We start from the raw sequence: 17,426 nt of genomic DNA on the forward strand, positions 1-17,426 counted from the left end.
AAAGTCCAGTTTTCAAACATGGGCATCTATAGAGTACATCTGGACATTCAAATGGCGCACACTATGCAATAATTGAGAACAGCAGGGGACCAAAGAACATAAGAAGTGTCCTAGTGGGTCAGATTAATGATCCATCTAGCCCAGTATCTGGTCCCCAACAGTGGCAAGAGTGAATTATTTAGAGTAGGACAAATGGTAGATCAGAGTAGGGGATAGGCAGCAAAGCAGCAGACAGGGCAGGGAGCAGAAAGAGCAGGAGACTGAACAGCAAAAGTGGATCAGAGTGGCTCTCAAGGAGGATGCGAGGGTAATTAGTGGCACATCTACTAAAAACACCGGTCTCCATTGCTTTAGAGGAAGAGTAAATATCTATATATATATATATATATATACACACCCTACTTTATATCTATACTCTGTTCATTACTCTCCCTGACATCCACCATCATTTATTTACAGATACCAGATACATCTTGGACTGTTCTACTTAATAGCTAGACCTAGTTTAGCTGCATAGATTAAGTGCCCAATTGAGCACTGGGTTGTAGGAGTCAGGCACCAGATTTGGGATTACACATTAGAAAAACATGACCAGTTTAGGAAAAATAAAAGCAGAGAAAAGAAAAAACAACTGCCTAAAGTCAGGCAGCAAAATAGGTGACTTGATTCTCAAAAGCCCTAGCTACAGGTTTAGCCAATCCATAACTAAGGATGTTTTTTCCCCCCATGGTGTCCTCTCGTGTATTTCATCTTCTCCTCTGTTTGAATTTGTGCAAAGGTAAATGATTTGGGTACTCTTGGAAGTACAGCAAGTTAAAAAAAAAAAAAAAGAAGACCAGAGACAGAGACGGTGAATATTTTCAAAATTTCAAAGCCACTTTCAGCTTTTACAGTGGAAAACATGCTCCTCACTTTTTTTTTCATAATAGTTGAAGCCATTATTAAAATGGTTTTAATGCTGTAAAAACATATCTACTTGGTAGAACACTATTGCCATATTAGACAAGTATATTACAAATGAATGGTATACAGAAGATAGATAAGGCAATAACTTTTTTCATTTTACAAACTGTCATAGTGTGGTGTCCCCAGGGATGGCCGTGATGCCCCTAGGGCTCCATGACCATGCCAATCCTGCCCAACAGGCACCCCTTTTCTCTCCTGCCATGTCTTGCTGGTAATTATAATAAATAGGGAGGCTGCCCTCGTGTTTGTGTTTGGACATGGCCCTGATAGACCCCAATGAACCCTGTGGGTTCTTAGACCCATTTTGGGTCCTGCTCGAAATGGATGCCTCACATGACACCCTCAGCCTTACGGGCTAAATGCGTGGTTGGTCCCCCCGCTGCCCTGTCCCAGAGCCCACACTGGCGCTGGGCTCCCCGCCGCCCTTTTGTCTCTGCACCCCCTAGCGCTGCACCCACTGGCGCTGGGGTCTCCACACCAGAATGTGGCCCCAATGAGGCCTCCTCCTCCCCAGCAGCCTCAGTCCAGTCCACCAGTTTATAAACAGCACACAAAATATAAGCCCCATGGCTATAACATAATACAAGCAGATCAGGGTGTGCTCTGTACCTTTAAAAGAGTCAAACTTCCCATCAGCACTAAGTGCCTTGTAGGCCAGGGTACCTAGTGAGCTCCTGGAGCCCCATTAGTCCTATAGGCAGCCACGGCATCTCTGGGCAATTCTTCTCTTCAGGCTCCTTCTCCTGGCTGCTGCCAGAGAACTAACTGCTGCTGGCCTCAGCTCTGGCGTTTATGTGCGCCCAGGGCCCTGCCTTCTTCCAGTCAGCTGACCGGGTGCAGATGCAGGCTAATTCCCTTGTTAGCCCGCTGCCATAGTAACCTACACCTGTAGGTTTTCTGCCTGGCTCCTAGGGCCCTCTCCCTAGGCAGTTTCTGCTCTTAAAGGAGCAGCACTTTAGTGCCCTGACAAACACAAAGAGGTATTTCCATTAAAGGTAGCACATATAAAACTGCTGAAAGGAAATACTTTTCCCATACAGTGAACACTCTACTTGCAGAAATCAATGCCAGGACATATGTTTGAATTGAGCTGGAAATGAAACAAAACAATGGGACACTTAGATAAATAATAAGAATATTTGTGTAATAAAAATGCACACACCAAATTTAGGAGGAGATAACGCCTCATGCTTCAGAGCACATAGCAACCTCCAACCAGTTCTGGTTAGAAGGAAACTGGAACACATTAACTGATAACTACTCTAGGGTTTCTTCCACCTTCCTTTGGTATCAGCCCTGGTTAAAGACTGGATGACTGGCCCAAGTGTTCTAGCACCCTACCTGGTATGGAAATTCATGTGCTCCTAAATAAGCGTGGGACATCCCTGACCCAAATAAATGAGAAATGGGGAAGGTTGGGTTTACCCAATAGGAAGAGAAAATGGAAGGAACCATGTCCAAAGCCTGTCCAAGTCCAATCACACAATACAATAAACTAATTACAACTGTACTATAAGTGTTTTGGTGGAATTTACAGGATAGAGGAGACCTGTGGTTCACTTATGAGTACTCATTTTATACCTCTAATATGATCAATGTTCTGAAAGACCAAAATTTCTAGTTGCCAATTACTGAACAGGCATATTACCACCATCAGGAGAGTCCTTTTGCACCCATTTTAGTGTCAAGATCCCTTGGCTATGTCCACAAGAGTACCGATGTGCAATATGTGGGGCTGCAAACCCATCTGCAGCACCACACAGTGCACATGCAGGCATTCCCCATGTTGCTACCTTGCAGCACAGGGGGGGGTTTTTGACCCTGGGAAATCTGGGGGCGAAAAAAACCCACGCCGAAAAAAGTGGCACAGTGCACGTGGCAACAGCACATGCCACCCAAACCCAGAGCCTGGCCAGCCAGAGTCACATTCCATCTACCAGCCAGGCTTCCTGCCATGGCTGCAGCTCCCCAAGGCCCCCAGAACCCCAGATAAGGCAGCTGGGGACAGCACAGTTGCTAGCCCCAGCCTCCCCTACCCCACACAGGGTAACTTGCTGCACCAGAGCACACATGGCATGGGCATTCACTGGGGACAAGGAGCAGAGGCACAAGGTGTACTGCTGCTACATGTCCCTGGGGAAAAAAATGTCCACAGCTAGGCAATCACCTCAAACTCTTTCCTATTCCCACACCATCACAAGCAATTCCAGTTGCTGGCTTGTCTTATCTACCAAATCTGTGTAAGCAGATGGCTGGATTTTCTTGTGTCTGAGGGCACATTTACACTGTGTCAGACAACACTAAGGTACCACTGGGAAAACACACTCTCTGCAGTTGATTAAAGGAAGTCCTGCTCCAGATACACCTCTGCATGCAGCCAGTTTTTAGTGCATGCACAGGACACACACAGCACCACTTTCAATTTTACAGATACTCATGGAAGAAGCAGCAACATGAAGATTTTTTATCATGTAGCAGATACCCATTAGGAGCTGGGGAGGGAAAAAGGTTGTTTTCATGACAGTACACCTTGGCACCACCCAACATAATATAAACCCCTTCTTTGCTACAAAGTGTTTAATTGACCTAATCTACTAAACTTTTGGCTTCTGTCGTGCACCTTAAGTCTCAGTTCTGTTACTACTAATATAAGCAACTTTTCAACAATAATTACCTTGTACCACGTTACATTGCCACCTGTATTACGGGTCACTGTATTGCATTTCAATGAATAACCACTTCCAGCATTTCGAGTCTCCATGTGTAAATGATTTTGGTTAAAACAACTGTTATTGTTCCTTCTGAGCACATTCAAGGTCCACTCTGTGACACTGTGTTTTCCATTACTATGGAGTAAAAAATATGATTTAGACATTTAAGATGTGTATAGTACCTAATTATACACATTTTTTTTTAAGTTCGGTAAAATAACCCTTAGGAAAAAATGTATATTTCCCCATATTCAATTCCCCTTTCATTACTTCCCTATACAAAATAGGAATTATTTTCTTTAAGGCTCCAGGCTAAGTGACAGTTCACCCTATCTAAATCATTCAGTTACATAATTATTGATAACAGCTTAACAGTTTGTGGTGACAAGTGTACCTACCAATTAGTATAATACTGTTCAAGAGATTTAAAATCAGACTGTATTGATTTGTCCATCTAATTTTTGAGGTTTAATAGTGACACCAAAGCTAACTGAATACATCACAAAACAATTTTTACATTATTTCTATGAATTAGCTTTGGAGGTACAGTCTCATATCACTCATTCTTTGCTATTATGCAGATAATTCAGTCATACACTTCTGTCAAGAAAGTCACCTTCTTTCCTCAGAGACACAGATAGTAAGTTGGTACAGTATCAGGCAAAGAGAGTTCTAAGAGTCTTAGGGAAGCCAAATCATTATAGAAAAGGCATTTCACTGGAAGCCATAGAGCATGTTTTCAGAAAACCATGGTCTAAAATAAAGTTCTCTTTAGATGGCTAAACAAGTGGGCTGTTTTTCTCAAAGTGCTGAGTATTCAGCCACTCCCAGTGACCGCAGATGTTTTTGTAAAATACCGTTTGTCCTTCCTGTTGCTCAGAGAATGAAAAGGAATTGTTCAAATAGGAAACCCCCGCCTAAAATAAATCATGGAATCACTGCCTGGAAGATGCTGAAAGGGCAAAGAGGTAAAAAAACCAGAGCAATAGCTGACACCTCTGTTTCCAAGTGCCATGCCACTTACCAAGCAGCACTGGATGAAATGAATATACCATATTTACTTTCATATAAAACAAAGTTTTTCCCCCAATCAGCCTGATGGGAAAAGCCCCTGGTCTTACATTTGCATACAAGGAAATACACTCATTGAATACACTGTCTACCATTAAACTACTGCCAAAAGCAGAGTGTGCTCCATTATAGAAATCAACTATGCAGTTGATTAAATGCAGCCAATACTGAGCATGACTATAAAACACCTGTCCCATACTGGGCAAACATACTGATAGGAACTTACCACAAAGGTTAGGGCAGCCTCTCTGAATAAGATACATGGTAGTGCCCATTGGGCACAGTACCCCTCAGTGCCAACTCTAATTTTTAAAATCATTGGGAGCCACTACACTGAACAGATGTAAACGTCCTCTTCACTCCCACAGCTGTGCTGTGCCTTTCTTTCCCATTTCCAGTGATTCCTGTTTCTTCATCAGCCTTAAATGTCTGGCAAACATCACCTAATAGGGCCCCAAATAATTCATCCAGAATCCCTCTGTCACTCCCTCTCTCAGTCTGTTGCATACGATTAGTGTGGCCTCCCCCTCCATGAGATGGAGCCAGACCAAGTTGCCCTGCACCACATCTGCATATACATTTTTGGAGGATCCCAGGACTCATGACAAGAACACCCAGTTTCAGTCACAAGTGAGAGGCTAGTTAGCACATGGATCCTTTTGGAGGTTATCTGGAATATACACGTATCCTCAGCAGTGCTGAGCTGTGGGGTCACCATGGCCTGAGATGCTGTTGTGTCTAGTGGGGCCCAGACCAATGAACTATATGGTAAATCATCATCCTTTTGGCTTTGGATTAATATCATGCACAGTCTATAATATGAACATATGGTTCTTGAATAATTCAAATGGATTTGGACCTGATCTGGCTAATCTGACCTGGAACATGACACAAATTCCTTAAAAAACAAAAAAAAATAAAGTTTGTAGTATATACAAGTAGATAGAGAAGTGCTGCTTAAAAATGTACAGAGGTGCTGCTTAAGTGTGTTTATGCAGTACCTCTGCTAAAACTTGCAGCAGTTTCTGAAAAAGGTAAAATGCATCAATTCTGGATGAATGAAGTCTATGTATGTGCTAATTTCAAGGCTAGTGTTTTCAAATTTGCCCCTCACTTCCATGTGCTCAGGGAGAGCAGGAATGGGAAAGGGAGGAGGCTGCAGGGGTGAACAAGTTGAAAGGGGGGAGCAGAAAGCAAAAAGGCTACTTGACCCCCCCCATTTTTCCTGCTGTAGCAGTGGGAGGGGGACACATTCAATGCAAATTCAAGGCAAAATTAGAATCCTGATTCTATACCTGGAAAATTATAACAATTTATACATTTTCCATATATAGAATTTAAATATTAGGAAACCATCTTATGTTCAAGGTCATCTTATACTCAAGAAAATACAGTATGTATGTGTATGGAAGCCATCCACCTTTACATCTGAGCCCCTCCAATTAAACCTGAAAGTATCTCTGTAAAGTAGGAAAGTATTATCTACATTAGCAGATCGAAAGATCGATTGATTTGCCCAAAAATCACACAGGCAACCTGCAGCAAGGTATGGGATTCCCATTCCTTATGTCCTTGTCAATTTCCTCAATCACACGGTCATACTTCCTTCCTCTCCTCAAGCATGCATTCCTCAATATTACAAGGGGAATCCCCATCTATGATGACACAGGTTATAAAGTAACTTCACTGAAAACTGCACAAAATATTGAAACCTTGGCCAAATTTAGGTCCGGTTTAAAAGCAGGTTCAGCTCTACTAAAGATGACAGAATCAGTCATATTTACACCAGATCTGGATTTGACTGATATCACTTCTAGATAAGCCTACAACATAAAAGATTTTCAACGCACGCACATTAAAATTATACCATTTTCTCTTTTAATCTGTAAGGTTTTATCTTTCTTGAGTTTCACTTTGTGAGGTTCTTTAGTTGTACTTTGTAGGGAACATGAATCTACAAAACTACTAACTGACTAACTCACCCTCCCACCCCCTTAGCCTTGACTCAACACAGCACATTGTCGAGTGAAAAATGATTTAAACAATCATTGAGATTTACTACAATTATTTAATATATAAAAATTATAAATAATCTGCCACTTGTTTTAGTATAAAAGTCAGATCTTAGCTCTGTATTTCTATCTTACGGCAGATGCTACAAAATGCCTGAGTGTTCTACCCTTGAAGCACCTAGGTATGTGCTTAACCTCTAAATGTTTATGTAGTCCCATTAACCTTAGTAAGGTTACACACATTCATAAAGCTAAATACAGGCATAGGTCTTAGCAAATGAAAACCTTAAAGTATCCCTTTAATGTTTAATGTCCCTCTATCTCTTCCATTCGTCCTAATATCTTAAAATCCCCTGACCACCACTTTCATTTCAAGGGCACTATTGTTGGAGAGATCAGTTGACCTGATTTTCTCTGAAAACCACAGAAAATACCATACGCCCTCTGCAAAACCACATTAACACCTCCAAAACCTGGCAAAGACATTTGATAAACATATTCTACTTATCAAACCACCCTTCAAATCTCAAAAAAAAATCTCTTATTTTCAAGAAAATACACACAATCTTGTACTAAAATAAAAATCCAATTAATTTCTGGTTATTTCAGTAAATAAATTGAATTATATAATCCTTAATTATTTTTCCTCATTGAACTCTATGATTTACTGTTAAAGTATAGTAAATCAGGAAAATCTGATTCTTCTTTGCAACATGAATATATGATCTGACATTTCTCATTTACTACTTTTTTCTTATTACCCAGTACAGCTGATGAAAATTTTTCAAGCAAAGAATAAAAACAACTTTTCTCTAAATTTATTTCAAACATTGTCAACATCAATGTTTTAAAAAAAGAATCTCAATACTTGTAATCAATACTGTATTAAAATCATTAACATTTTTGAAAACCATGTCTATAATATTTTAAGTGCATATGTTAAATACATTTAAATATAAACTAAACACGAAAGATCAGATTTTAAAATGTGGATATTTGAGAAAAGGAAACATGGAGCTATTCTGAACATCTCATCTCAAAACAAAATGGATTAAATTATTATATCTATCCATCATTACTAAAATATTTGTCTAGAAAAATGCTTCTTACAAATATTCTGCAATGTTTGCTTTAAAGTAATTGATTTTGGAAGATTTTCTCCAGTAAACTCGTTTGCCAGAATATTCACTAAAAATTATCACAAAGGGCCAGATCCTATGTAACTTTCATGTGACTAACTGGCAGGTAAGTAGTTTACTAAATCCACTTTTGAGCTCTTAGACAAGTTTGGGATTCAGCATTGCCCATAATATCCTACTGAGGTAGTCCCTAGAGATCAGGTTCGATATGCATTGCTGGAGTAATGTTAGCTATTTTTTTCACTGATGCTTTCCTTTTTATATCTGTTCTGCATATAAACAGAAGCCTATCATAAGGATTAAATTCACTTAAAGATAGATGGAGACATACTATAGATCATTTTCCTGCAATTTTGGGATCTTTGTATAAATCACATATACAAAAATAAATTTCTTGTATGATGATGATAATGATACATAATACACCTGAAGTTTCCCACTTTGAAATAAATTCACATGTAAAACTGTAGCGCATGAAAATGTAGTCCACTGTGTGAGTGCACCGTAAACATCTCAATGTGTGCCCCTATTAGGCTGCAGTAAACTAATTTACTCTGCAGTGGGATATTACTTGTAAATACAAGTATTATCCTGCTGCAAAATTAAAAACTCCACAGCAGTGCACATGTAGATGCTGCTCTGGCTGGCTGGGGCACTACAGTGCTTCAGGGCAGGGGCTGCCCGCTAGCTAGCCCTGCACTGAAGCACCCTCATGCTCCAGCCACCCCTCCACAGGATGCTGAGCCAGGGGGAGCAGCTCTGGCCTGGCAGGATGACTCCCCAGGCCCCTTGCCAGCTGGAGCTGCTCTGACCCATCTCAGTGTGCTTCACTCCCGGGTGCATGCTCAAATGGCATGTCCTGAAGCCACCTCTCAGCCCCTGCTACAAGCGGGAGCCTGGGTGCAACTGGAGTCACTGCTTCACTTATCCGGGAGTCACGCTGGAATGCCACCATCACTGGTGAACTCATCCCAGCATACCTGGTGGTGGGGGACATCCCCACCACTAGGGACAAGTAGGCTCCTGGGTGCAGCCAGATCCCGACCCAACCCAGCCTAGGGTCATACTGAGTCTCCACTGCCATCAGTCAGTATGCCTGGGAGTAAACCCGTAAGTGCCAGTGAATCCCAGCTTCTGACGCTCCACAGCTACAGTTTCCCCATGTGACCAGGGAGATGAATGCGATTGGCCCCTTAGAGGCCCAACAGAATCAAATGTGGGAGTGCTCCAGTCAATAACCCCAGAGAGGGGAAAGCACTGGCTCTAAGGAAGTGATCAGTACCTGTTTGTGCTGGGGCCCAGAGGAGACTGGGAGCCATACAGACCCGGTCTGAGCCCAGGACAAATCTCAGGATTTGAATACACTGAATAGCCAGCAGAAGGCCAACCAAGCAACCCAATGGTGTTGAGCTTGAGACATGGGGTAAGCCTCTGCAAGTGGGCAGTGCCTGCTAGGGTTGCTTTGAGACCTAAGTATTGAACTGATGGGCTGGTGATAGGGGTTGCCAGTCAAAAAGATACCACCTGGGAAGTCACAAGCATACTATGGCCAAGGGCGAGATGGGCAAATTGATAGGTCTCACGAAGGAAACTGAATGGATTGAGAAAGTATCCCTAAGTTGAGGGGATCTAGGGGTAAAGTAATTGATGAGGTCCCTTGCGACGAGCAGCCCTAAATGAAGAGGGCCCTGTTCTGGATTTGACTGAGGGCCTACATCGGCAACAACAGAGCGTAGCCAGAATGAATGTGCCCTGGAGACCTCAGGGCAGGGGAAAGCCCAAGGCAGATTTGAGTGACTGGCTGAGACACCACTCAAGTGACCTGGATATTGTTGAAAGGTCGGAGGTCCACCCGGCAAATGTGGTAAGGACAAGGTGTAGGGAAGGCAGAGCCCTGTAAAGAGGATGTAATCCTTTTGCCTAGAGGACGCCATTCCCTTTTGTTTCATCATACAGCTTCCCTTCATTTATTTCCATCAAGGGGTGGCAGGCAAGTATAAGCAAGCAGGCAGTGGCTTCTCAAAAGAGGAACAAGATACATCACACACACTGACAGGGAAGAATAAACTCCAAAGTTTATTGTTTCACATTAATTGCACATGCAGATGCGCCCTGTTCCTGGAAAAATGGGCATTGTATTCTTCATTGCTAACTAGCTGTAGTCACACACCTAACCTGTACTATTACTTGTAAAGGCCCTTACCTGCTTCTTAAATTTTCCAGCAATAAAAGCACAAACCATTGCAGGTACAATATCCAATTAAGATGGATTATGATTAGTTTAGCTTTTGATTTGCAGTACAATGTACTTTCAGCACAAATTAGTTATAAGACAAATATCTCCATTTTTTTTAGAGTGTTATATAGTTCTTATTAAACCATTCCTTCCTCCTGCCCCTAATGAACAATACCACAATTAAGAGTCCTCCAATTCTACTTCTCCATTTTAGTCATAACTTTCTAAAAGTTATTTGGAGGTAAAAGAGTATATGTAGCAAGAAATCAAATCTAATCATTTCATTTTTGTTTTTAAAAGCACCACTTATGGAAAGCTTTGCATAAAAAAACAAAGCTGAATGATGCCATTTTTCTCCTTTATCAAAAAGAGTATTAGTCTCCTTTATCAAAAGTTTTGCTTAAATTTTGAGTGACTACTTCTCCCTGAAATTCATTGGGGCCCAACCTAGCACCCTATGTAATCACTAAGATGTGGGGGGATGTGGGAACGCTAGAAGGGAGGAATAGGCTGCAATCGGACCTAGATAGGTTACAAGGATGGGTGGATGAGAATAGGATGGGATTCAACACCGACAAGTGCAAAGTGATGTACCTGGGGAGGAACAACCGGCACCATACCTACAGGTTGAGGAACTCCCTTGTCAGTACAGAGGCGGAAAAGGATCTTGGAGTCATCACTGACTGCAAGATGAACGTGGGCCGGCAGTGTGGGGATGCAGTCAGGAAGGCCAACCACACCTTGTCATGCATCCACAGATGCATCTCAAGCAGGTCCAAGGAAGTGATACTCCCCCTCTATGCGGCACTGGTCAGGCCACAGCTGGAGGACTGCGTCCAGTTCTGGGCACCACACTTCAAGAGGGATGTGGACAACATACAGAGGGTCCAGAGGAGGGCCACTTGCATGATCAAGGAGCAGCAGGGCAGGCCCTATGAGGAGAGGCTACGGGACCTGAACCTGTTCAGCCTCCACAAAAGAAGGCTGAGGGGGGATCTAGTGGCCTGTTACAAACTAGTCAGAGGGGACCAGCAGGCACTAGGGAAGTCCCTGTTTCCCCGAGCATTGCCAGGAGTGACCAGGAATAACTGTCACAAGCTGGCAGAGGGTAGATTTAGGCTAGATATCAGGAGGTGCTACTTCGTTTGACCCCAGTACTCTTTCCTGCCATGGCAGGGGGTCAGACTAGATGATCTACTCAGGTCCCTTCCGACCCTAGAAACTATGAAACTAATTTACGTTTATATAAAATGAGTGCAAAATGATGCCACAAGTGTAGATTTTTTTTCCTACATTCAGTACAGAGGAAAGTAACTACACAAGATACAAGATAATGAATTGGGTCTGATTTTTATGCAGCAGCAAAGATCTAACATCATCCCCTGGTCTAGGTACCCACCTGCGTTTGTATGAGTAAATCCCAGAGTCACCGAGCTCAGCTGGCCAAAACTCCAAAATACTCCCATTTGGTACAATTCTGGATGTTTCCTGTATCAGCATGACATTTTCCTCATTTTTTTTGTACCAGCTTCCCATGTAGCTCTCATTTTGAAAAGTATCTTGTTCTGATCCAGGGGAGCAAAGGAAAAAATATTCCCCCTCAATTACATCAATGGAACGACGAAAGGGACACAGGTCTTCTTCACCAAAAAAAGAAGGTAGAAAGAAAAAAGGTAAAACAGATAGGAAGCCAAAACTTATTTCAGATAATGATACTAGAGAGCCTGTTTCTTTTAATACAGTACTTTACATGTCTGATGTGCTGCACTCGGCTCACTGGTATTTTTTTTAATTAACTTTCTTTTAGCAAACCCAATAGATTGTCTAACAGAGGACAGCATGGCCCTGTCTGGAACCAATTCCAGATGTCCAGTCCTTATTTTCTCCTTACTCTTGACTTTATTTTGTTCAAACTGTTACTGGCTAATGGAAATGGGAATTTGCCTAAGAAATTTCCTGTAAGGGCTCAATTCTGTATTACTCAGCTAGAATAGATCTTTGGTGTGCTTTTTTTAGCCTTATTTGATTTTAATGAAGTCACTTACAGAATAAGGATCACATTCAAAGCCCACTGAAGTCAATGGAAATTGATTGTAATTGCTTTGGATCAGGCCCAAAAGTACTATTCCAAGCAAGTAAGGGCAGCAGAATCTGACCGTGATCTTTGATAGAGGAAACTCTCCTGGCCACAAGTGGCTGCCTGAAGAATAAGTGCTTCTCAACACTGCCATGTTGGATAACAGATCAGTCATCAGAAAAACTGGGCTTCTATAATCAACACATTTGCTAGATCCTGTTTCCCTGTCTCCTATATAACTGAAAACAATTAAATAGCTGGATTTCTTGAAGACTCACACATTCAGAATTTTCTGTATGGTCGAAATCGTATCAGCAAAGTTTAATATCAAAACCCATTTTTATTATTAATTTCTCTAAACATACTATTTTATGTGGGGAAAATGTAATGTAGCAGAGAAACCAAGAACTGCTCCTATACAAAAAGGCTTGCAGTCCAAGTGGTCACATCTACACAAGACACTACTGCACAGTAATTACTGAGCATTTATTTAGAACTTGTAAAAATAAATACTAAATGAATGCGCAGTAACCTGAGTTACTGCACAGTAGCGCCAGTGAATGCCTTTTTAGTGATACTACTGCACAGTAGCCTAATACTACTGTGTAATGGCACTGTACCACGCAACACTACTGTGCAGTAGTATTGGACTACTGCACAGTCAGCATCTTGTGTAGATGCAGCCAGTGTCTATTATATTTTTAAAGAGGGATTACATAAAACCAATGCAGTGATATTCTACCAGCATCACCACAGTTGATGGTACAAATTGGTACAATGACAAAATGGCATTAGCTAGAGAGGCAACAGAGGTGGACAGTTAACTCCCTTCTCTTGCTCTACCTATATATCTATGCTTCTAGATCATATCATCATAATAATCTCTGTACATCGTCTTCTTTTCTTTCTTTCCACAGATTTGTTATTCAGAGATGGGTCCAAATTGCCACACTTGTTCAGATTAGGTTACTTTACCCAGAAGTGTCTGGTTCAGGGTTAAATTTTGTCCCACTGCAAGCATCACCTACATAACCAGCCCCAGCTCTACTTCATCCCCAACACATACTATAGATACTTGGCCTTCAGTCCACAGAAGCAGAAACTTCTTACACTCTGGCACATCAAATATATAGCAATCTATGCCATATTATACAGTAAAAACGAACCCATTATGCTTACCAGTAGTAGCTCCATCAAGAAATATTAAGCACAAAATCAGCAGATTTCCAAGAGTCATTTTCTTGAGTTACTTATCACGTTTCTAGAAAAAAATGGAAGTGACATGCTCTTAGTGTAACTGAAAGCATGGAAAGAACACATATGCACAATCCATCACACACACAACAAACTGAACTAGATCAATGCCTATGAGCAATATTACAAATGCCTGAAATCAAAGATGGGATTTCCAAAAGGAAAGTTACTCATTGTTTTATCATGAGAGAGAAATTGCATGCATGAGGTCACAACCATGAAGTTCTGTTGGCAGGATTAATTTCAAATAAAGAAAACAATGACTGTTTTCCCTTTCTTCCTTTTACAGTTCATGTGAAATTTACAACTGTGCTATTTCCTTTCTAAAATGTTCAATGGATAGCTGCAGGACTCAGTCTTGTAAATACCTAACATTGAGCAGGAGGGCTTTTTGCAGGACCATGATGTTTGTAAATCAGCACCTTGAACCATGAAAATTATCCTACTAAAATGCTAGGTGTAATGTACATTTCATCTGAATCTGATTCTTATGCATTTGATTTCTTTTTTTTTTTTAGCAAGTTGATTACTTAATACTACCAGGAAGATATAAAGCATATGGCTATAGGGAACTCATTGTTATGTTAAGGCTATTACACATCATAAATGAGGATTACGATGAGAGGATGAGGAGGCAGATGAAGAAAACAATCCAGATTACGACCCAAAGAAGGATCCAAACTTAGTAGAATGCAAGCATTAGTGACGCTGCATATGTGTAGACTTGAAGCTTATCTGTACTATAATAGCCTAAACATAACTATTAGTTAACCATGAAAGTTAATGGGAGTTACCTCAATTTCAATAAGAACTAAGGACATCCTTAGTTTTGATGCCTTTGCAGTTATACTTTAAAACAAAAATCTGTTGGCAAGGAATAAACACTAGTGGTCTACAGTATTCTTCATATAAGGTTTTATATCACAAATCAGATAGCCATGACAATTACTGTAGGGCTGGGTTCACTGCTTTGTACCCTGTATAGGCAATTATAACCAAAAAGACAAAAAGTCATATTACTAAACAAATGTGGAGGATATTCACTGGGTCTTTCCATGGCAGTCGGCACTGTCATGTAAGATGAAGATCTGACTTAATGCTAATGCATATTTTCACATTTTTACACAGTCCCTCTCTAACACTTGCAAATATATGTCTGCATACAAAACAAATGTGATCCATGTACAATTAATATGGTCAATGCTTTTCCCACAGCTCTCCAGTCAATTTTAACTAGGTTTTATCCCGATTTACTAACTCAACTGTTTGCAATTTTAGCATTTAATTTGCTACCACTGTAACACTCCACAAACATTTACAACATTGAAAAAAATAAATGAAAGAAAGGAATGAATAAACCTTATGTCTGAGCTTTGAAAGTCTTGATCCCATTACAGTGCAATCCACAGCCTTGACTGAGAAATCTTGGCTCCCTACAGCATGCATGGGGAGAGTTTGGTGTGGTGTTCAGACTGGGACTCACAAAAGCCAACACATAAGAGTGGGGCCTCATGTATGCTAGCCAACTGAGAAATGTTGAAGACCAGGTGTGTATTAAGTCCCACCCTCTTCAAGGCTTAATGGTCCATCTACTCAGACTTTAGAGCCCTTTCTCTTAAAAGAAAAATACATGGAGTCCCTGGAAAAAAGTAAAAGCCTTACCTTCCCATTGAAGCAGTTCTACCCTCAATGGAACAATTAAAGCTTTGGGGGGCCAGAAAGAAGGAGAAAAACTGAATATGAATCTAGGCTACCAGTGACAATGCTTTCGTAAAAATGGGGAGACACCCGTTTCAGTCTCTGCTTCTAGGACTAAGTAATTCACACAGGGCAGAATTGGTAGAGAATCCTCAGAGCATGGGCAACTGGTGCCGCCTTGGTCGGGGGGGCACCAGTTGCACATGTAGGGGGTGCATGGAGGTGTATACGCACCCTCTGAGAGTGCCGGTGCACCTCCTGACCGGCCACGCTCCCCCCTTGCCACGACCAGTCCCACCAACCAGCGAGGGGGCTGGGGAGAGAGCAGCCAGTCAGGAGGTGCACCGGCACTCTCAGGGGGTGCACATACACCCCTGTGCACCCCCTACACGTCACCAGTGTCTCAGAGTAGGGACTGGAAACCGGAACCCTCCCTCCTCCAAGGACAGGAGTCCTAATCACCAGAATACAAAATCATATTCCCTTCCTGACCAAGCGAATCATGAATTCTTTTCAACAGTAGTGGAGAGTGTCCCCTCATCCAATACAACCTACAGGTTGGTAGTTAAGACACTTTCTTGGAAGGTAGGAAAAGTTGGGGTGAAAGAAGGAACGTAAGGAAGAGAGAGGAAAGAACTGAACCTTTTTTCCCCCCCTATATGTTGGTTCCGTGATCCATCTGCTGCCATATTTTGTATAAAGCTCAAATCAACAGGTGTGGAACACCTGAGAATGCCTACTAGCTTAAAATCTATGGAAAAGTCAGGGGGAACAATCTGCCTACTTCTAGATTCCAGCCCAGCTGAGGCATGAACAAGTGTCAAGCTGCTCAGCTGACCTGAAGTAATCTGGGCATACAGACAAGTAGAATTTTAGACACACAGAAAATATTTTTTTTAAATTAAAAAGGGAGATATATACAGCATTTAAGTCCCTATAAAGTAAAAAGCCCTTAGCAGTTTTAAGGATCAAAAATTTGAAATTAGGCACATAAATTCTACCTAGGTCCTACCTTAGGAAACTATCCATCTTTGAGCCCTGCAACCTAGATTAGATTCTGCTTCAGAAGGATGGAACAAGGATGTTTTCTTATGTAAAATATTCTAGTAATAATGAAACACTATATTTCACCTTCCTACTACTCTGTATTGCTAAGGCTATCCACAGGCCAAATTCACCTCCACAGCATCTAGACTAGAGTGACTTCACAAGCTTGTGAGTTATAATTCATAGGGGACCTCAATTCTACTCTCCCAGAAATTCAGTGGAAACAATTTCTTATGCTCTGGTGGGTCTCCGTCTCCTCCTGCTCTGAAGTCAGCTATCCATTTTGAGGGCATTTCTCCAGTTTGGAACTTCACATAAATAGCCAAATTCACCTTTATTTCCAAGAAAAAACTCCAGGCATGCTCACTGAAACTCCTGCTTTTCAGATATGCTGGAAACACTTGCTCTTCTTTGAACAATTCACGTCAAGTTCACTATGGAAGATGGAAGATATTTCAAGTGGCCAGCAATTAGTTAAAAATCAAAGCTTACTTATAATTAGAAACATGTGTAATTTTAAATGAAATATAAACTAGCTAAAAACCAGGATTCTGGAAAGTCAAAATGTATTCATGAATTTGGCTTACCAAATAGCTTCAGCTGAAAACAATGGGAAGCGCAGTTATTTTGAGAATGTCAACCTTTGTTTTTTCAACATTTTCATAATCAAATGTTTCATTTCAGGAATGCCAGGGTGTTTCATTTTGAATCTTTCTAAATAAAACCTTGTCTCAAGATTTTTTGTTTAAAAACTAACCTAAGTTAAAAGGAAAAAAAGTGTAAAGAAAATAGATTTTGATTTCAGCCAGCAAATAATAACCTTTGGAAAACATCTCTTATCCTGATAATGTTAAGACTGCTGTCTGCGGTGTTAACTTTAAGGGTGAATTTGGCTATTTATGTGAAGTTCCAAACTGGAGAAATGCCCTCAAAATGAATAGGTGAAAAGGTTAGTAAGTCAAAAATGAAACAAAACATTTTGTTCAGCAGTTGCAAAAGAAGCATTTCAGGTTGGCATGACACTTTATTTTTTAGCTTGCAAAAACACCTAAAAAAAGGCTTTACAATGCTAATGGCCTATTCTTTATTAGGAATTTTGGCTAAAGACTCACAATTATATATAATAATTGATGGAAAGTCTATCTATGTATTTAATTAATTGGGTTTACTTTGAACCATAATTTCCCTTCCTCTCACCTCCACCCACCCGCCAAC

General features: G+C 41.1%; 1 protein-coding gene across 1 annotated transcript in view; it reads right to left on the bottom strand.

The window, feature by feature from the left end:
- The window catches only part of IL18R1 (interleukin 18 receptor 1), a 60,025-nt gene that overhangs the window by 34,679 nt on the left and 7,920 nt on the right, over window positions 1–17,426 (bottom strand). Inside the window, exons 2-4 of the mRNA XM_019525499.1 lie at window positions 13,392–13,473; window positions 11,535–11,775; window positions 3,641–3,812 (exon numbers count right to left, since the gene is read on the bottom strand). Coding sequence (XP_019381044.1) covers window positions 3,641–3,812; window positions 11,535–11,775; window positions 13,392–13,449 — 471 coding nt within the window. The 5' untranslated portion in view covers window positions 13,450–13,473. The remainder of the gene's footprint in view (window positions 1–3,640; window positions 3,813–11,534; window positions 11,776–13,391; window positions 13,474–17,426) is intronic.

This window comes from Gavialis gangeticus, unplaced genomic scaffold (assembly GCF_001723915.1).
Source record: "Gavialis gangeticus isolate Ggan-Ray unplaced genomic scaffold, GavGan_comp1, whole genome shotgun sequence".
In the NCBI taxonomy this organism is placed as follows: Eukaryota; Metazoa; Chordata; order Crocodylia; family Gavialidae; genus Gavialis; species Gavialis gangeticus.